This window comes from Microtus pennsylvanicus, chromosome 1 (assembly GCF_037038515.1).
Source record: "Microtus pennsylvanicus isolate mMicPen1 chromosome 1, mMicPen1.hap1, whole genome shotgun sequence".
Classification (NCBI taxonomy): domain Eukaryota; kingdom Metazoa; phylum Chordata; class Mammalia; order Rodentia; family Cricetidae; genus Microtus; species Microtus pennsylvanicus.
Window position 1 is genome coordinate 150,326,186 of NC_134579.1, and position 21,150 is coordinate 150,347,335.

Sequence of the window (21,150 nt, forward strand, 5' to 3'; positions counted from 1 at the left end):
GAACGTGATAGACAACTTACCTCTTTCGACCTCCTGCCTTCACTCCAGCTGGGGCCATGTGCAGCCAAGGATAGCTAGGAAAAGGTCTAGCGCAAAATTACAAACTTACTCAAAACAGAAGATTGTTTTGTACACCAGCTGCACAGGTTTGAGTGTGAACGGTGTTTGGCCATGTTGTGACGTCAAAAGCATGGACATTCCTTAAGGATTTGATTTTTCCAGAAAAGAGTGCCCTAACCTACCTAAAATAACCTGATCTTGGAGTCTGGGGAAGAGGGCTCTCTCAGTAAAGGGTTTGCTAGACAAGCTTGAGGACCTGAGACTAACCCTCAATGCCCACATAAAAAGCTGGGAATAGCGGCACACGCCTGCGGTTCAAGAACCCAGGAAGCAGAGCCTGGCAGGTTTCTAGGGCTTGCTGGCCAGCCAGTCTAACAGAACTGGTAACGGAGGCGGATGGCAGCGGTGGAGGCTGTCCTCTGGTCTCCACACTCACATGTAACCTGAACTCACCTACATGCGTTCACAAGTTACCTTGATCTACATGGGTTCGAAGACCATAGGGGGAAAATGAATCACAAAGATAAATGCTGAGGGTTATAAAAATAATATACAATACATTTACAAACATCTTATGCTAATATAAAGTAGTCTGAATATATTTATTTGATATGTATTTATATGGTTTTTTTTTTTTTTTGGATTTTTCGAGACAGGGTTTCTCTGTAGCTTTTGGTTCCTGTCCTGGAACTAGCTCTTGTAGACTGGCCTCGAACTCACAGAGATCCGCCTGTCTCTGCCTCCCAAGTGCTGGGATTAAAGGCGTGCGCCACCACCACCCGGCGTATTTATATGTTTTATGTCATATGTTTATATGATAATTGCATAATACAAACCTTTATCTACAAGCAGATCACCCTAGCTCGCTTAGCCTATCTTAAATAGTCTCAGAGCAGCCATATTAGTCCCCAGGTGGGCAAAAAAGTCAAATCACCTATCACAAAGCCCACCCTATATTAAAATGTCGAGTCTCTCATGTATCTACTGACTACTGCGTTGCAAGAAAAAAAAATGAATGGCTGTAAGGATATGCCCTCATATTGCAGAGTTGAATGATGTTAGATCCGGGCTGCCTGCATACACGGAAGTTATATTTACAAGTATATTTATGCATTATTGTTAGAGCAATGATAGTACCAAATGTCACCAGTACTTGGGCACACACTAGGCACAGGGAAAGGAAGGGCTTTACACTTAATCTAATACTCCTGCTACAGCCCCCAAGTGAGAGAACATATTACTTTATTTTTAATTCGAAATTTTAAAATATTTTATGGCATCTCCTCCCCAAATGCCAATTAACTACCCATAGTCCCTCAATTGAGAGACCCCTATCTGAACGATCAAGAATGATCTCTGAGGTTGACACTTGTCCTCAATGACGGGTGGGATTTCATGACAAGATATGCCTATTGCTACAGCAGAGGCATGGTTACTATTGGGGCAACCAACCACCTTATTATTGAGTTCTTTGTGCGTGCATGTGTGTGCGTGCATGCGTGTGCGTGCATGCGTGTGCGTGCATGCGTGTGTACACATGTGTGTGCATATAAGCATGTAAAGGACAGAGGTCAACATCAGATTATCATTCTTCATTTTTGAGATGAGGGTCCCCTCATTTGGCCTGGAACTCACCAATATGACTAGACAGGCTGGCCACTGAGCATTAAGGATCCTCCATCCTGTTTTTACTTCTCCAGGACTGGGATTATGAGTGTATGGTTTTTTTTTCATGTACTTTCTGGGGATCGAACCCTGGTCCTCATGCTTGTGTGGCGAGGACTCTACAGACTGAGCCATCTCCCCAGCCCTTATTTCTATGTTAAATTATTATGTTATGTTATTAGCTGCACACACACTTCAGATCTCAGTCAATCACTTCTTAGTCCTAAGGCCAGCTCACCCAAGTATACGCTGGATATTCCTGTGCTGTTGCAGGGCCTCGCACAGCATGGCCAGCCCACTGCGGCTCAAGGCATTCTCTGCCAGGATGACTGCCCGCAGGGTCTGACTCTGGATAAAAGCAGAAGCCAGGTCCTCACAACAGGCGTCGCTTAGCTCACAGGCTTGCAACCTGCAACAAAGAACGGGTCCACGTCAGGGTTGGAAGGCAGACGGCGGGCGAGAAGTGACTTGATCGTTTAGCCTACACTTACTCCATAACCTTTAAGGACAGTCTCTTAAAAGCCCAGTGTCCATGACGTCGCATTGCCCCTTCTGTCCGATGTGACCACAACTGCCCATGCTCTGTATCCGTGTCTGTGGTGAATGAACTAGCCCTCTCCACTCAGTCTGTTGTCCCAGCCCTTGAACCTGGCACAGTGGAGGGTTGGTGAGTTCTGAGCCTATACCTCAGGCACCATGATACCTTTTAATTTGAACCACTGAAGATTCATTTTGCTATGAACTAAACTATGTCCCCTCAAAATTCATATGTTAAAGTTCGAATCCCCTGTGCCTCATGAGACTGGACCTTGAGACACAGTTGTAGAGAGAAAACTAAGTTATAAGGAGGACACTAGGGTGGGAACTAATCTTGTATAACTGAACACACAGGGAGAAGACAGCCATTTTCAGGTCAATGAGCAAAGCCTAGACCGTACGCCTTGCCTTGGTCCTCTAAAGGAACCAGCGGACAGCGAGCTCTCACTTCTAGCCTCTACAACTGTATCATCACTAAATCTCTGGTGTAGGAGCCATTCAATCTATGTTTCTCATGGCAGCCAAAGCAGTTGCCAAATCAGTCCAGACAAATAAGTCAATGAGATGTGGGCTAGCCACACTTGTTGCCAGTGGACATCCATCCATGCATCCACATATGCACCCATCCATAAAACAGCTACCTGTCACACGCTTCAATCCATTAATAATATCTATGCCTGCAACCTTCAATAACCTATCCATTCACCCACCCACCCAGGCATCCATCTATACACTCATCCAACCAAACATGCATCCATCCATGTAATAATCATTCATTCCATGCATGCAACAATCAATCATCCACCTATCCTGGTATCCATCCGCCCATCCTGCATCCATCCGCCCACCCTGCATCCATCCGCCCATCCTGGAATCCATCTGCCCATTCTGCATCCATCCGCCCATCCTGGCATCCATCCGCCCATCCTGCATCCATCCGCCCATCCTGCATCCATCCGCCCATCCTGCATCCATCCGCCCATCCTGCATCCATCCGCCCATCCTGCATCCATCCGCCCATCCTGCATCCATCCGCCCATCCTGCATCCATCCGCCCATCCTGGCATCCATTGCCCATCCTGCATCCATCCGCCCATCCTGCATCCATCGCCCATCCTGCATCCATCCGCCCATCCTGGTATCCATGCGCCCATCCTGGCATCCACCCACCCACCCTGCATCCATTTGTGTATCCATGTTATCTACCCACCCATGCATGCACCATCCACGTCTCCTGCCTCCATTCCCAGCAGTGAGGTTGCCCCATTATCACAATTCCCTGGATGATCAAGTGTTGTAAGTATGCCCAGTTGAGATAAACCATACCTGGCTAGACTAGCAATGTAGTAAGGCTAACTGCTACGTCGTCCCTATGGAATTTTGATTTCTCTTTCCGCACATTAATCTCCTACCTTTTGCCACCCTCAAGGACACAGCTATGACCTCGAAGACACCCACCCGAGAATCTCTAAGTGGCAGTTGGGCTGTTTGATAGCATCACACAGAAACTTCACGCCAGCGTCTTCTAGCTTATTGTTGGAAATCTGAAGGCTTTTCAGGTTCTGGTTGTTGCTGAGGACTTCCGACAGGTCTTGGCAGCTGCTAGCAGTGATGAGACAATGCCTCAAACTGCAAGGGGAAAAATCACAATACGGTAGTTACTCCCTGTTACACAAGACTCAGCGATGCCCGAAACTGCAGACAGCACTGAGCCCTTCAAATAACACATCATCTTCTCAGTGGTCCACAGAGGACAAAGAAGTCCAGACCCACTAAGATATTAATGATGGCTGAGCACATCAAATACAATGCACTGTAATAAAAGTTAAACCAGGACTGGAGAGATGGCTCAGAGGTTAAGAGCACATTGCTCTTGCAGAGGACCCAGGTTTGGCTGTCAGAACCCATGTCAGGAAGCTCACAACCACGTACTACATACAGTTCCAGGGGATCTGATTCCCTCTTCTGGCCTCCTTGGGTTCTTGCATGCCCATGATACACATACATACACTCAGAAGCACAAACACATAAAATGAGGTAAATAAATCTTTAAAAGCTGGAACAAGCTGGGCGGGTATGGCACAAACCTTTAATCCCAGCACTCAGATGGCAGAGGCAGGTGGATCTGAATGCTAGGGCCAGTCTGGTCTATAGAGTAAACAGAGAAATCCTTTTCCAAAAAATTACACACTGTTCCAAAAAAAGTTGGAACAATATTATAGTAAATAATGACTTTGAGCAATGATTGACTATGGGTGACCCCTGTGAAAATGGAGTGGGGTACTGACTATGGGTAACCCAAACCGTGGATAAGGCAGGAGTGGGAACAGCTACTGTGCAGCATTCAAGGAGTCTACACTTGGCAGCAAAGAAGAAAGAAGGCGTGATGTTTACGCCTTTGCCACCCACACGGAAGGGTAGCTGATTGGGAACGCTTGAAGCCTGCTCTTTTCCTGAACTATCTTTGATTCACTCGATTTTATGAAACACCAGCGGATGAGCTTGTTTCTGAGGAGCCCATTTCTGATTTCTCAAATTCCCGTGCGAATCTAACACGGCTTTTAGAAAATGTTATTTGAGTGTGTGCCTGCCACATCTAAGTAGGTGTGCACAGAGGCCAGAGGCAACAGTACAGTCCCCCAGAGCCAGAGTCACACATGGTTGTGAGCTTCTGACTCAGGTGCTAGGGACTGTACTTAGATTCTAGTCGAGAGAAGCAAGGGCTCGACCTGCTGAGCCATCTCTCCAGCTCACACACAACGAATCTCTCAAAGTATTTGGAGTGACGCTGTCTACCTCATATTCTTAAGGTGTTTTCTGTTTTCGGCTTTTTGAAAGTACCATATGAGAATCCCCGAAAACCATCTCCCAAGTGCTGGCGTTACAGGTGCGAGTAAGTTTTAGGATTTGCTCTTCAAGTACAACAACCCAAATAAGCAAGCATATCTCTACTAGTGTTTCATTAAAACCACAGTCCGTCTATGGAGAAATGACTAAATACTACATCAGTATTTAAACATCCATTTCATTTACACTATTACTTAATATTGTATACAAGTCTCACCTGTTGTGACGGTCTTATTTCTGGACAACTGCATTTTGATATTACATATGTAATTCTACAGCTTACTTCTTGTTGACCTGCTGTATGTGGTGGTTTGAATGAGAACTGCCCCCACGGTCTCAGGTAGTGGAACACTTGTTTTCTAGTTGCTGGTGGCACTGTTTGGGGAAACTTGGGCACACCTGTGCCCGAGGAACTATCTGTACATTTTTGGGATTATATATATTCATTCCTATCATCTGAATAAAATGAGTGGTTTCTTCCTTTGTTGTTCCCTTGAGGATGGGTTTAGAAATTCCTTCCCACCTACTCTCCTGCCTAAAGAAACCTTTAGTTCTTACTCAGATTTCCAGGACTCTCTTGAATGGAAGGGGCGACAAGCAATCTTGTTTTGGAATGGAGTAAAAAAATCTCATCTCTATCGTTAAATGCTTAATTTAGAGTTTCTTTATTTTGGTATTTGGAATTGGAGGTAGGACCTGGTGCACGAAGGGCAAGCATTCTGCCATAGAATGACTGACTAAGCCTCTTGTTACTATTGAGCTGGAGCCGGGCTTCACTAATACATTAGATTTTTCTAGTCTCTCGCAATTTATGCGTTTCTCTTGTCTGTCTTCTCGCCCCCGTGGCCTGTCTTCAGTTCTGCTGACATGTGAAGTGTCTTTTTTTTTCTAACTTGTCAACCCATGCCACTAGGGATTTAATACTGACATTTATGTATTTCTAGATGCTCCATTTTATTATTTTTAAATTGTGTGTGTGTCTGTGGGGCTATGCACATGTGAGCACGGGTGCCTGTGAAGTCCAGGATGGAGTTACAGGTCGCTGGGAGCCACACAGCAATGTCTTTAATCCATTAGGAAAACCGATCCCCCCAACAGATTTTTAAACACATATTCAGTATTTTTAGAGACCTCAAGTGGTTTATACTGGGACTTTAAAAAATACTTTTTCTTTATTCTTTACAATGTTGGGGAAACCATAGATACCTTTAATTTTTAAAAATATATGCTGACATTTTTAGTTTCTAAAATTAGCCAAAGCCATCACTAGAGGACAAAAACCTTGCTCCATTCACTATGTGTTTTCATTCTGCTCCTTAACCCCTTCTGGTGAGGATAACGTTGTGACGCTGAGGGGCCACAGCAGATTAAGTAACAGTGTTCTCCTAAGTCCCACAGGTCAGGACCTCTCACGGAAAAGCCATATGATCAGGCCATACTAATCTACTTGGCATAATCAAAACAAGAACCACATTACCCAGGCACCCCTTGATCTTACAATCTGAAATAAAGAGTTCTGTCATTTCCCTTCCCATAACGGTTTCTTCTTCCCAAAGCAGAATTTTCACGCACATAAACTAATCCACACACACGTTTTTGATCCTCTCGTCCATGTATTAACTCTTTCTTTGGGTTGAAATGTCTCCCTGTAGGCTCATGCATTTAAACACGTAGTCCCCAGACAGGAGCACTGTTTGGGGAGGTTGTGGGACCTCTGGAAGATTGGGTCTGACAGGCAGATGTGGGTCACTGGGCGTCGGCTTAAGGGATATATCCTTATCTCTGCACTTTCGGTTCCACTCTCTGCTCCCTAACCCACAAAGACGTGAAGAATTTCACACACACACACACCGCGAGCATGAGGTGTGAAAAATTTCACACACACGCATGCACCATTAGGCACACATGCGCCATGAAGCCACTTTACCATTTCTTCCTCCACCAGGAAAGATTAGAGTATCCCATCCCATAACCTACAATGAACCCCGACTCCTTAAGTCCCTTCTGTCAGGTGTTTTATCACAGTCACAGCAATAAGAAAAATTACAATGATACCCTTCGATCCCGAATTTGGGGTCTAGTTTTCCACCTCTTGATATCTACTCACTGTCCAGTATTTACTCCAAACGTCTTAACCATCTATTGGACCCGAGTCATAATTCCTCTCTTTCAGTCCCTTGTGTCTATATTCTGAGAGGCTGCCCCGCCACATACCAACTCTGCGACTCAGAGGTCAAGGTACAGGCTTGTCCTTGGGAACAGCTCATCTGGAACCTGACGTGAGTGACCCTAACCTCCATATTCTCAGGTATAGATATTAAGGATTCCTAGGCAGGGCCTGCAAAGCCAAGTCGACAGAAACCTACTGTAGTGTCTGCAGGACACTGTCCGGAAGGCTCAGAGGCTTGCAGAGAATCTTCAGTCCTTCATCCTTCAGGTCATTGGAGCTGACGTCTAGGTGTTCCAGGGTTCTGTTCTGCTTAAGAACATCAGAAAGGTAGTCCCAACACTGCTCACTGAGGGAGCAGTTAGCCAACCTGTGGGCGGGAAAGGATCGTGTGAAGGGGAGTATAGCAATGCCACACACAGTAACAAAAGATCCAAGCAAGACAAGGAACTGGCGGCTTATCCTTTCTTCCGACTCACGGCAGTTCCAGTATCCAAACCGAATAAAATTCACTGAAAATGCTTATGTTTCGAAGACCTTCCCCAACGTTAACCCAAATCATTTATATTAACAATGCCTCCATCACCTGGCTTTATGATACCTTTTATAGCTACATGGTTACTGTCATGGAGACAACCACATCCACGGTGTCTTATGTAACGAAGGATAAGAAAAAGGTGGGTGTGCTTCCGTTTCATTTCTGTTGCTGTGACAAACATACCTTACAGAAAGCAACTCTGGGAGCTGGGCAGTGGTGGCACACACGTAATCCCAGCACTAGGGAGGCAGAGGCAAACAGATCTGTGAGTTCAAGGCCACCCTGGGCTACATGAGACTGATCCAGTTTAAAAGAGAAACAGGGCCAGGTGGTGACGGCTCGCACGTTCTATCCCAGTATTTGGGAATCACATACCTTTAATCCCACCACTGAGGAGGTGGAGACAGGAAGGGATATGCCTGGGCAGAGACATGAATATAGGGCGGGAGGAGACAGGAGCTTAGGGCCTTCTGTCTGAGGATTCGTGGAGATGGGATCTAGCCACTTTAGGCTGAGCATTCCGAGAGGTGTAACGCTAGTGGCTGGCTGCTCTGCTTCTCCGATCTTTTCAGCTTTCACCCCCTAATATCGGACTCCAGGTTTTTATTTAATAAGACCAATTAGGATTGCCTTACACCCTCCAAAGCGCCAATCCATCTGTTTTCTCCTCTGCGTCTAAAGACCCTAGTTTCCTTCTGTGTCAGCCTACCCACTTACTCTATCCACCATCACAAGAGAGGATCATTCTGTATGGAATGAGGCGCAGGGGCTCACGGGCATCCTGCTCAGACTGTCCCAGCTTAGAGCCCACACTACACGCCAGAAACAAGTTACCAACACAGGTCTCTCTGTGTCTGTTTCAGACACTGTAATCGAACCTAATAGCTTTTGAAGTTTAGTACATTAATCCTTTGGTATTTATGGGTAGCAGGGGTGTGTATGGGAAGGCAAGAGGGCAGATTCACTGCGGATGCAAAATCACACAGGTGCTCAGAGCTGTATGGACAGTGGTTCAGGATGTGTTCAGATGTGGTCCAGACTCTCCCATGCACCAGCCCCAACCACCTCTAGACTTCTTATAATACGCAATACAATTTAAACACCAACTGTCATGCCATGCTGACAAGGGAATAACTAGAAAAATGATCTGCAGATATTCAGGTCAAACCCAATGAAAAATTTAAACATTCTGTGTGTATGTGCCATCTACGACGTGTGTGGGCACATACTACAGTATGTGTGAGGTCACAGAGCAACTTTCTGGAGTTGTCTCCTCCCGCTTTTGTGTGGGCCCATCAAATCACCCTATGGCTGCATCCTAAACCCAAACAGAACTACCCTGGCTCCTTATGGATGCAAGCACCCCCCCACCACACACACACTCCTGTGAAGAGTCACAGCTACCCACACAGGTGCCCGTTTTCCCACAGGAGACTGTCTATCCTTTGCTGTCTGTCAAGATTAGGCTCCAGTTTCTTTCTCTTCCGCCTGCCTCTCTATGCTGACTCAGGAATCTACCAGCGTGTATGCTATATGATGGCTCTGTGGAGGCTAGAGGCTGTCACTGCGTGTCTTCCTCAGCTGCTGTCTCGTCTGTCACCAATATGGCTGGTCCTTGAGCTTTAGGACCCACCTATCTTCGCCCTCAGCTCTGGGGTTTCAGACAGTGCACACGGTTGTCAGTACGGAAAGTACTCTTCCCCACTGAGCCATTTCCTAGTCACGGTTTTTCCACAGCACCCCTCCCCCCACCATGCCAGCATGGTCACTTACACTAGGTACTTGAGAACACACTCTGGCTGGCACAGAGCCTTGCACAGCGAGGACACCCCTTTTTCCAAGCTGTTGGATGCAATATTAAGATGATCCAATGTCTTGCTGTTGGTCAGGACGGAGGCAAAGATCTTGCAGTCCTCAGGGGAAAGCTGGCAGCCTGCCACCCTGCAGGAGAAGAAGATCATATTTTTCTCTGGCTTCACAACAATGTCCCCTTGCTAACCCCATGAAGGTTTGGGACTTCTCAGGCCTTGACACTGTTCTTAAAACAAACAAACGATGATTTGGAATGTGTACGAGTGTTTGCCTGCATGTATGTATGCATGCCACATGTGTGCCTGGTACCGACAGAGACTAGAAGGGGGCATCATATTCCCTAGAACTAGAACTGCAGGTGGCGGCATCATTGTGGGTGCTGGGACTTAAGTATGGGTTCTCTGTGCATGAGCAGCAAGTACTCTTAACTGCTGAGTCATCTTTCCAGCCCAGTTTTTTAACTACATTTATTTATTGGGTGCAGGTGTGTGCATGTGTATACACACGTTTAATGCCCTTCAGCTGTGGTACACGCTATATTGGTAAACTGTGATGTGCCATCTCTTGAAACAGGACTGTGGGAGTGAGGAGGGCTTTCCTGCCCCAGAGTCTAGCACGCTTATTGCAAATATAGTCTAAGACGCCTCCTTGTCCAGGAATGAGCTAGCTCCTTGTCCAGGAATGGGCTGGCCCCTGCGGGTCTATAGGGAGAGGGGAGAGCACTCTGTAGAAACACTGTGTTCTGGAACAGCTGGACCCGCTGGCCCATCCTGCTGGTTAGCTGTCATCAGTGAATAAGGTGACTGAGTTTGCGCAGGAACGGTAGAAGGACACGGATGAAAGTATGCAAATTAAAAACTGTAGTCCTCCTGTGACAAGCTGGATTTTTTTTTTTTTTTTTGTCTTTTTAAGACAGTGTTTTCCTGCGTAACAGTCCTGGCTGCCCTGAAATTTACTTTTGCAGACCAGGCTGACCTCAAACTGAGATCCACCTGTCTCTGCTCTCCCACCTGCTGGGATTAAGGCAGGAGCCAGCACTGCCCAGCTCTCCTGTTGACAGCTTTAATCATCAACATGACACAATCTACAATCACACAGAAAAGCATCTCAAGGAGGGGTTCTCTAGATAGGGACGACCTGTGGGCATGGCTACGGGCTAACCTGCCCACTGTGGGGTGCACCAGTCCTCAGGAAGGACAGTCCTGAGCTCTGTACACGCAGGGAGAGTGAGCTGAACACTAGCAAGCGTCCATTCAGCTACTGCTCTCTGCTCTCCACTGTGGACTGAAGGGACGCTCTGCTGCCCGGACCTCCCATAGCTGAGTCCTGTGAGCTGGAATTTTGAATGCAATATCCTTTTACTCTGACGCTGCTTATGCCAGGACTTTTTTTTAAATCACAGCCAGATGGACCGAACTTCGATGCCTCCTCTGTGGGGCATGCAAGCTGGCGGACACACACACACACACACACGGACTCACAGCAGCTTCTCTACGATGCACTCTTCCCGGTTCAGCACCTCACACAACAGTTTCACATCGCTGTGGGAGAGGACTGTGAAGCTGAGGTTCAAGTAACGCAGGCTATGGTTCTGCGCCAACATCTCAAAGAACATGTAGTTATTGCACAGGAAGGACACGTTGTTTACCCTGCAGAACAAAGAGACCCGTCAGTTCCCATCCAGCCCGACCGTCTCCTCCTGTGTCCCGCAATGACTGGGTATTCTAATTTTGTGACCCAGTGATACAGCTCATTGGCTCTCAAACTGGGTGGTTTTCTTCCTCCACGTGGAACTCTGAGAAATGTCTGGAAGCAAGGTTGGCTGTCAGAAGAGGAAGCACCTAGAAAGAGGAGCCCACACACACTCTCGTCACCCTACAATTCACAGAACACCCCCAGTGAAGAATGGTCAGCAACAGACATTCGTGGAACCACGATGGCTAGACTGTAAGCCTCCATCTGTGCAGTTAGTGGGAAGATGGCCGGGAGCCGAGTCCCTTACTTCCATGACAGGACCCGACCAAAGTCGCCCTTTAACTTACTCAAGTATTTGAGGGGTACAGCTGGGATGCTTGAGATGATTATACAAAACCGAAAAGGCCGACTCGCCCAGATTCGTGTCCTTCACCTGGAGTTCCTGGACTTGCTCACTGCTCACCAGCGCGGAGCATACATCTTGCCAACAGATGAGTAGTTTCTCCCTGTAGCAGAGGAGAAAGGAATACAGTCCGTTGTCGAAAAGTTAACTCAAGGGGCTGGAGAGACGGCTTGGCGGTTCAGAGCCTTTGTTGCTCTCACAGAGAACCTGAGCTCACTTCCCAGACCTGACATGGTGACTCACAACCATCCCTAACTCCAAGTCCAGGGTAATGACTCCCTCTTCTGACCACCACGGGTACTGTATGCACAAGATGTAAGTCACACACGTAGGCAAAACATTTATACACACAGAACAATGTACTGGCTTTTTGGGACCCTAGTCTATTTGGATGCAAAGCTTCCTAGGCCTGGAAGTGTGTGTGTGTGTGGGGGGGGCTTGGACTTCCCACAGGGCAGGGTTCCCTGCCCTCTCTTTAGGAGGGAGGGGGAGGGAGGAGGGTGAATGGGGGAGTGGGAGGGGAGGAAGTGCAAATTTTTGAATGGAAAAATAAATAATAATAAAAAAAACAAAAATAGGGTCGGAGAGCTGGCTGAGAGGATTGGAGCGCCGCCCGCAGAGCCCGAGGTCGCCGGTTCAAGTCCCAGGTAAGGTAAGTCTGTATACTGTGTCTGTGTGTGAATGTCTCTGTGCTGTCTGTGTCTGTGTGCTGTGTGTGTGACGTCTGCTTGCATATTTCGAAAAAAAAAGTTTAGAGAAAACAACAACAACAAAAAAATGATAAAAACTGTCAGGGCTTTCAGATTCTACTCAATTTACAAAATAGTTAAGGCAAGACATCCGCAGCACACAAACACAGCAAAGCAACTCCCCAAACAGTGTGAGGGTAGCCAGCTAAGTTCATGCCTGCAGTTCTTAGCCAGACACAGGGCAAGGTCTGTGGGGTAGAGGTACAGCTATTGGGTAAGGGCCAGAGGTGTTCGCGAATCTTAAACATTTGGAACCAAGTATGTCTGGGACTTTGTTCTACACTCCCTGCTCCCACAGCAGGACAACGAACCTGGACGGTTGAGAAAACCTGCCTTACAGACAACCTTGCTGGGAATGGGACAGGACGCCAGAGTCACCGAGTCAAAAGCTAGAGCAAGCGTCTCCTGGGCTCAGACTCAGCTGTGGCTTCTTGTGTAGTTTATGACCTAGGATAACATACTTGACTCCTGCTCACTGTCCTCATCTCTAACAGGACAATCAAATTTGCCTCCTAACATTCCTCCCCCTTTCTCTCTCTGTGTGTGTAGGTCAAAGGACAACTTGCAGGAATCAGTTTTCCTACCATACCGACTAAGGAATCGACTGTAGGTCATCTGACTTGAGTGTGGCCACCTTTAACTGCTGAGCCATCTTGCCAGCTCACCTTACAAGATTTCTGAGTATGAGTCCCTTTATAATACGTTTTTGTGTATAAATGTGAGTGCATGCACACGTGCATGTGTGTGTGTTTGCGCGTGTGTGTTCTTGCGTGTCTCTGCCTCTCTAGTGCTGCTATATACAACCTTTATTTATTTATTTATTTTTATGTGGATCCTGGAGATAAAACTGGAGTTCTCATATCTGTGCAGCAACTGAGTTAACCCCATATTCCCTATAACATTTCTCTTTGATGTTTTTTCAAGACAGGGTTTCTCTGTGTAACAGTCCTAGATGCTCTGGAACTCACTCTGTAGACCAGGCTGGCCTCAAACTTAGAGATCCACCTGTCTCTGCCTCCCGAGTGCTCAGATTAAAGGCGTGCGCCACCACCACCCGGAAACATTTAACTTTTAAAAGGCAGTTTGTAGTTAGGATGTGAAGAAAGTCTGAGGAGGAGGGGAGAGAAGAACCTGAGTGGGATGCTCAGATCTTAACCGGGGCGGAAAACACAGGACAGGGGCCATCACACTCCCACCCAGAGAACAGTGGGGTTAATACGACCGCTGCTTTGATAATGAGGCCGCTGTCCCCGAGGAAAGCAAAGTCCCAAGGATAAATTCCCGAGCTCCTACACAGTCAACCCAGACTGCTCACTGCTGCAGCAGTTCGAGGGCAGCCTGGAGGACACGACAGATACAAGGCTAGTGCCAGCCCCGTATACACAAGGGCCTGGATTCTAACCTCAGAATACAAAGAAAAAAAAAGCCAAGAGATCATAAATTATACACATGCATTTCTACTGGTGTGTGTGTGTGTGTGTGTGTGTGTGTGTGCATGGAAGACAGGATCTCACTCTTTAGATCAGACTGACCTGGAAGCCACTATGTATGTAGCCCAGATGAGTTTAAAATGCTCAGAGTTCCTCTTACCTCAGTTTCCCGAGTGCTGGGGCTACAAATATAAGACGTTGCTCAGCTTGGCTAGTTTTTTTTATTCCTTAGATATACTATCTTATGCATTCTAGGCTTGCCCTGTACTTATTATATAACCAAGGATGAGCCCGAGTTTCTGACTGACTCCACTACCTGAGGGGCTTGCATTACAGGCAAGCACCCCTATAGTCACAGGCACGCACCCCTATGGTCACAGGCACGCACCCCTATGGTTACAGGCACCCACCCCTATGGTTACAGGCACGCACCCCTATGGTTACAGGCCTGCACCCCTATGGTTACAGGCACGCACCCCTATGGTTACAGGCATGCACCACTATACTCAGGTTTTATATGATGCCGGGGAGCAAATCCAGGGCCTGCACATTATTATAGGCACTATAGGCCCCGTATATCAGAACTGATAGACCACTGTTACTCTATAACTCTGCACAACTAGTTAACAAAAAGGCACGGTGGCACATGCCTTCAATCCAGTGCTCTGGAGACAGGTAGATCAAGACCTGAGTTCCAGGCTTGCCACAGCTACTTGTCCAAAAATATTAACAAAAATTGAATAGTAATAAGATCAAATAGCATATCTTTTAAAGAAGATTTATTATGTATGTAGTTGCTGGGAATTGAACTTGGGACCTCTGGAAGAGCAGTCAGTGCTCTTAACCTCTGAGCCATCTCTTCAGCCCCCCAACTGGCATAGCTTTAAGTGAGTCAATCCAGGACTCAAAATGGAGCCTGTTGGACTAGAGACAGTGCAGTGATTATTTAAGAAAATTTATATTTCTTTAGAGAATAAGAATTTGAATCCCAGAACCCACATCAGGGCAGTTTACAAACCACCTGTAATTACAGCTCCAGGGGATCAGATGCCCCCTTCTGGCCACGGAGATAATCTCCACATCCGTGCATACCTACACAGTCACATACACATAAAATTAAAACAGAAAGTGAATTTTTGCATTTTCACCCTTTTTAAAATTTTGATTTTGTTTTAAAATTTATTTTTAAGATATATTTAATTAAAATAGAATTCTATCACTTTCCCTTTCCCACTTGCCATGCCCCAACCCTCAAACTGATAGCCTTTTCTTTAATATATATATATATATATATATATGCACACGTGTGTATATATTTGTACACACACAACCTGCGGAGTCTGTTTTGACTGTTTGTGTGCATGTGATTTCTGGGCTGGACACTCAGCACTGGACAACAGGATGAGTTTTGAACCAGGATTCTATGTAAACCGGCAATACACAGGCAGAGTCTGAGGAGACAGAGAGGAGAGACAATGAGTGGACTCACATGTAGCTGTGTTCTTGTTCAAGATGCAGGACAGCTTGCATCGAAAAGGAGAGTTTCTTCAGGGTAGAACAGTGCTTTAAGCAGTAGGCAGCAACCATCAGATCAGAATAATCCTTAGCCACGAACTTCACCTGCTGCAGGAAGTTCACCACCTGGACTACAAAGGCCTCGTCGTCCATCTCAAACAGACAGTAAAACAGCTTCATGCTGTCTACTTGTTCCTGAAGGTCCTCATTGACACTTATTGTTTCCAGGCACCGATACAACTTCTGCTTCACCTCCTGGGACAACTGGTAGCCAAAAAACGCCTCTAGCTTTTCTTGTTCGGATTTGTGTAAAAGGCCAAAGATAAAACAGCCCCCAAAAACCCAGTGTACGTTGACTTTCTTTAGGAACGTAAACAGGAGTGTCTCTATACACCGGACGTCTTTACTAGGGTGGTCTGTGTGGTTCTTCACCAGATAAAAGACAGCAGCGCAGAACTCCTGGACGGACGGGTGGAGGAACGTGTAAAAATTCTTGAAGTCCCTGCTCCTCAGAAATATCTTGATGTTCAGCAACATGGGGATGTCTGAACTGACGATGCCATTTCTTCTGAGATCCTCCTCACTAAATGCAAACCTGTCCGTCCACATGCCCTCTGCGGCCAGCGAACACAGGCCCTGCAGCAGGTCTTGGCTTTTCTTATTTGGACCATGGGCACTCTTGGGAATGAGCAGGTTTAAGATGTACGTGGTGTACACGGAGGTGGTGCGTCGGCACACGGGAGCCGGGTCTCTTCCCTTGTCTATCTCGTTTCTCAGGCAAGTAGCCACCGCCAAGCAGAGCAAAGGGACCTGACACAGAGTGAACACCTGTTCATTTTCTCTCACCAACCTGAAGGCTTCCTGGGCTCTGTTCTTATCCGAGAACAAGTCCCGGAAAATCGTCCTCTTGCTGCTCTCGTCGAACCCCAGCATGGCTCTCATTTCTGTGTAGTCGATCCTGTCCGCCAGTTTATCAAAAGTCTCCGGGGTAGCTGTGATGAGGAGAGAGGACTCTGGGAGTATCTTCCTCCTGAGCAAACTGCTCAGCAGTATAGGCACCGGCCGTTTCTCGTTCCAGTTATGACACAGCTCCAATTCTGGTTCAGTGAAATCACAATTCAGCCTTTCCAGGCTGTCAACGATGAAGAGGAGTTTCTCAGGTTGGGATATGATCTCCACGATGGGAGCCGAGGGGCTGGGCCACTCTCTGGACATCAGTTCGGCCAGGCTGGCGGTCTTCAGCTGCGTCACTTCCCGACAGCAGAAGTAGAAGATGTAGGAGAATTTGTTCTGAAATACCAGGCCGTCTGACCAGGCCAGCATTAACCTTGCCAAAGTCAGCGTCTTGCCGATTCCCGCCATTCCCTTCAGGAGCACCGTGTGTGGCTTCGTCTCAGTTGTCTTTGACATGAAAAGATTCTCGAAACGACTGTATTCTTCCTGGCTGACTTTTGGCTTCATGAAATCCTGAATTGGGTAGTCGAATTTTCTGGACCAATCCCGGATCAGCTTCTTCTTCAAATGAGCTTGATACAGTTTTGTGTATCCTGAGGTCAGTGAGCACAGGAGGAAAAAAAAAATCCACAATGCATCAAAGTTAAGCATTCACTCATATATGACCTGACCTTGATATTTTAATTCTCAGGAGGTACCCTTCAAAAAAAAACATTATTTTAAATTATGTGTGTGTTAGTGCACTCTCAGGGAGGTCAGAGGAGTTGAACCGCCACCTCCTGGAGTGGGAGTTACAGCTGGCCATGAGCCAGCCCCCATGGGTGCTGGGAATGAAGAGTGCTGGCAACTGAACTCAGGTCCTCTCCAAGAGCAGGGCATGCTCGTAACCACGGAGCCATTTCTTCAGCCTGTTTATGATGGATGTCTTTAGGAATCGGTAAGCTGTGGGCCCAGTGTTAGCATCCAGGTACAACTTGGCCCTGCCCATGGGAACCTGGCACTGTGTGTCATCCCTCTGTGCATGGCAAGCCGTTCCTTGGGTGTACACAGGCGCAAAGGTCTCTTTAGGAGACAAGTCTGCCTACTCCCTCTTCCCACTGTTCTGAAGAGGCAAGCAGGTCTTTCCCTCTCTTTCTCCCCTCCTTCTGTCTCTCTCTCTCCCTCTCTGCCCGCCCCTTTACCGTTCTCTCAGTAATTGCACCATGGGATAGGACCCACTGGGGGCCACTTAAGGTCCCACCTCATGCTGTAACCATAACACCCAGAACAATATGCTGGTTAATGGGAGATTTTCACTGGTCCTTGAGCACAGCTTGCGTGTGTGAGTGTGTGTTGTATGAATGTTATAGTATTAAACTGTCATGGGCTATTTCAGAAGCTGGCACCAGAAGTCCGGGGCTCCCTCTCCCCCATTTCAGCCCAAACTGGGTTTTAAAAAGATTCTTTAAAATGTTCAACAAGTATAACTTCCCACATATATGGCATGAATGCAAAAAGGAGTCTATTTAGGGGACCAGAGGGAATTAGCGGGGGGGGGGTCACGGTGGGGGACTACCACAAGCAAAGCACCATGACATACATACACAGGCGTGCGTGAAAACTTTTACACTGAAACTCATTTTGTATGCCAAGTATAATAATTTTTAAACTGTGTTCAATAAAAGAAAAAGGCAGGCTGGGCAATCGGGGGGGGGGGGACTGAGGAAAACCGAGGCAATCTGCATTTTGTAAAATGTCTTAAATTTAAAGCTCAAAGGATGAGGGCCAGTGAGGCGCCCTAGGAGGTGAAGGCACTTGGCACTAAGCCTGATGACCCGAGTTTGGTCCCCGAGACCCAGATGATAGAAGCAGAATTAACTATCAAAAGTTGTCCTCTGATCTCCACTTGTATACCACGGTGTGCAGGTGTACGTGCGCATAGACAGAAAGAATTATGTCAAAAGAAAAGCCAATAGGTGATGTGCAGTTAATCAGAAGAGGGAATGAAGAAATTAAGGTTAGAAACAAAAGTTAACCGAAAGTACACACAAAAAGACAGATATACACAAGACATCACATGAAGCTCTAACATGTGGCTCAAGACACGGCTCAGTGGTTAAGACTTGGGTTCAGTTCCAAGCGTCCACATGGCTGTCCAGTACCAGAAAATCTAAATGCCCTCTTCTGGCCTCTGCTTCTTGAGCGCTGTCTCATTTTATGAGCCAAGTTTCTTTCCAGCTGTCTACAACTTGCCACGCTGAAGGGCCAGCTTGCTACAGTGCCTGGCTTTCATGTGGTTGCAGAAGTCAGATTCTCATGTTTACACAGAGGGAGCCATCTCCCTGCCAACCGTGATGTGATCTATACAGCGAGTGTTTTCAGTTGCTGCTGGCCCAAATCCATGGAGCTACCACTTCTCTCTAGAGTTAAGTTCCCAGTTTCGATGCAAGGGTAAATTACTGATGTCCTAGGTAGAGGTTTAACAATTTAGGCAGGTTAGGGCACAAAACCCTACACATTTGACTACAAAGAGCTAACATGTCTACATGAATCTGCCTCCTTCCTCAAGAAGAAAATCGTCTCCTGACATCTGCTGGTCCATGGTAGACGGGTATGAGGAAGAGTCAAGTCATCAAACCCATGTCACCATCCTCACCAGAAAGCAGCTTAAACCAACTCACCAGCAATCTCTCTCGCTGCCCGCTCACTGAGATCCTTCCTATTGATCTTCTGGAAGATTCTGAAGGTCACATCCCAGGCTTTCTTCTCCTCGTAATATTTGACCAGTAAGTTGGCAAGGTCTTCCCGAGACGCCTTCTTCACTTCGGTCCAAGGAATCTGTTTCAGCCCATACTGCACGATGTCCTCCTTGAGGAACTCTTTGAACTTCATGAATTCCTTCTTGTTCAGTTCTTCCAGGTACCACATAAGGCCATAGTCAGAAAAGAAAGATGCCATTCTGTCTTAAGAACAGATGGGAATCTGTGGGAAAATCAGGCAAGCAGCGAGTTATTAAAAAAAATGGGATCAGTGAACTAGACCCCCTGAATGTGGGTGACGTGACAGTTATGTGCCTTGATCTGTTTTGGGGGGGCCTGGCAGTGGCACCAGGGCCTATCCCAGGTATATGAACTGGCTTTCTGGAGCCCATTCCCTATGGTGGGATACCTTGCTCAGCCTCAATACAGGGGGAAGGGCTTAGTCCTGCCTTAAGTTGATATGCCAGCCATTGTTGACTTCCCAAGGAAGGCCCTACCCCTGCTGAGGAGTGAATGGTGAGAGCTGAGGGGGGAAGACCAGGCTCTCCTAAAGCCTGACAGAAATCTAAGCCTTGTTTCAGTTCACAATAATGGGACAGAGCTAAACAGACAGATCTTAGAAAAACCAGCCTTCTGCTGGCTTAGCAAGCCACCAAAGCCCCTTTGCTGGCTCAGCAGGTGCCCCCGCACCCCATCTCCTGATATCTAAGGACAGCTTTCCTTACCCTGATGCTGGAAAGTAAGTCCCTAACCACTAGGACCTCCCACCAATCAGCCCCAGATTAATCTTTCCTCTCTGGAATTCCCCAACTCTGCTTTGGGGTCGCCAAGTGCCACCCCAATGTTGGAATTAATAAAGTACTCTTTATTGCATATGTGGCTGTTGGTCTTCTTTGGGGACCTCTCTCAGACCATAACAATTGGTGTGCTGTCCTGGAAGCCCCCGCAGAGAGCCCTACCATGTTGAATGCCTGATAACCCAGCCAACCAGTGAAGTGAGCGCCCTTTGTCTTGGTCTGTTCTGTTCCTTGTTTTGTGGTCCGCCCCCCCACACTTGGAGGCTCGAGCTAACTGAATCTGGAGGCCAAGGTTTGCCTGGCAGACGCACTAGAGGTACCTCCACCACATGGGCCAGGAACATCTCTGATTCACTTGGTAGGGACAACTGGGTCCCATTGGCCGAACTGGGACAGAGGGTCCCTTTTGGTTGAAGGGGGAACACGGTTGTGTTTGTTGCAAAATGGAACTCCCCAGGGAGACGTACCATTAGCCTGTTTTGGTTCCTGGTTTCTTTTTTGTGTGCCCTACTGGTACATTTCTGTCAGTGTTCTTTTTGTGTCTTCCTGTGTTGGTAATGTTATCTCATTACCTCTCTTCAGAACGGGTCCATCAAACTCAACCTCCTCCCTTAAGTCTTATTTTGGACCATTCCAAGGACTTTTAAACCTAAGCTGTTGACTTGTAGCTTACTATCTGGAGGGGTAGGGACACGCTTGATAATGACGTGGCGGGACTTTGGGTACCTGGCAGAAAACCTGCAGCTGATCATTGTGGTGGCCCGTACGGGGAAGCTGACAATCGTGTGGTGTGTGTGTGTGTGTGCTGCCTGTGCACATAACTGCTGCACACGCCGTCCCTTCCTTCCTGAGCCCAATTCTTCACTGCGGACCAACGTCCTCGCTGCCAGTTCACCCTTTCCTGTTCTGACACTGCCTAGGAAGAATAATGCTTTTGTTTCTACAAAAAGTGTGGTTTTTGTTCATTCATATCCAATGGGTTATAAATATCTTCCATGATTTAGAGGGGTTGGTTACAAATTATCACTGGTTAGGGTAAGACTGCTAGTCTCAGGTGCTTCTTGTCGCTGCAGGCTTTTATGTGGAGTTATTTCTGTTACGGTATCTGTATGTTTCTGTTCTTGTTTAAAGTATTATAGGCATTCAATACTCGAGACTGCTAAAGGAAACCACAGGAAGAACTTTGATAAAAAGTTTTCACGTTGTCTGAAAAAAATGCAGGAGACTAAAATAGTAAGAAAAG

At 47.0% G+C, this 21,150-nt stretch overlaps 1 protein-coding gene across 1 annotated transcript; it reads right to left on the minus strand.

The window, feature by feature from the left end:
* Window positions 1-11,103: 11,103 nt before the first annotated feature.
* Window positions 11,104-19,309, minus strand: Nlrp4 (NLR family pyrin domain containing 4). The gene is made up of 4 exons (XM_075959068.1): window positions 19,033-19,309; window positions 15,393-16,965; window positions 11,669-11,827; window positions 11,104-11,275 (listed from the first exon to the last, which is right to left on the minus strand). Exons 1-4 carry the CDS (start codon window positions 19,307-19,309, stop codon window positions 11,104-11,106), a joined length of 2,181 nt encoding a protein of 726 aa, XP_075815183.1.
* Between the last annotated feature and the right edge of the window lie 1,841 nt (window positions 19,310-21,150).

Bases quoted from the DNA above. Each gene is read 5' to 3' on its own strand.
- Nlrp4 (XM_075959068.1), bottom strand. From the start codon at position 19,309: ATGGCATCTTTCTTTTCTGACTATGGCCTTATGTGGTACCTGGAAGAA. The intron at 16,966-19,032 runs GTGAGTTGGTTT...CACTGACCTCAG, and splicing joins GGCAGCGAGAGAGATTGCTG to GATACACAAAACTGTATCAA. The intron at 11,828-15,392 runs GTGAGTCCACTC...CCTCTGCTACAG, and splicing joins GAACAAGAACACAGCTACAT to GGAGAAACTACTCATCTGTT.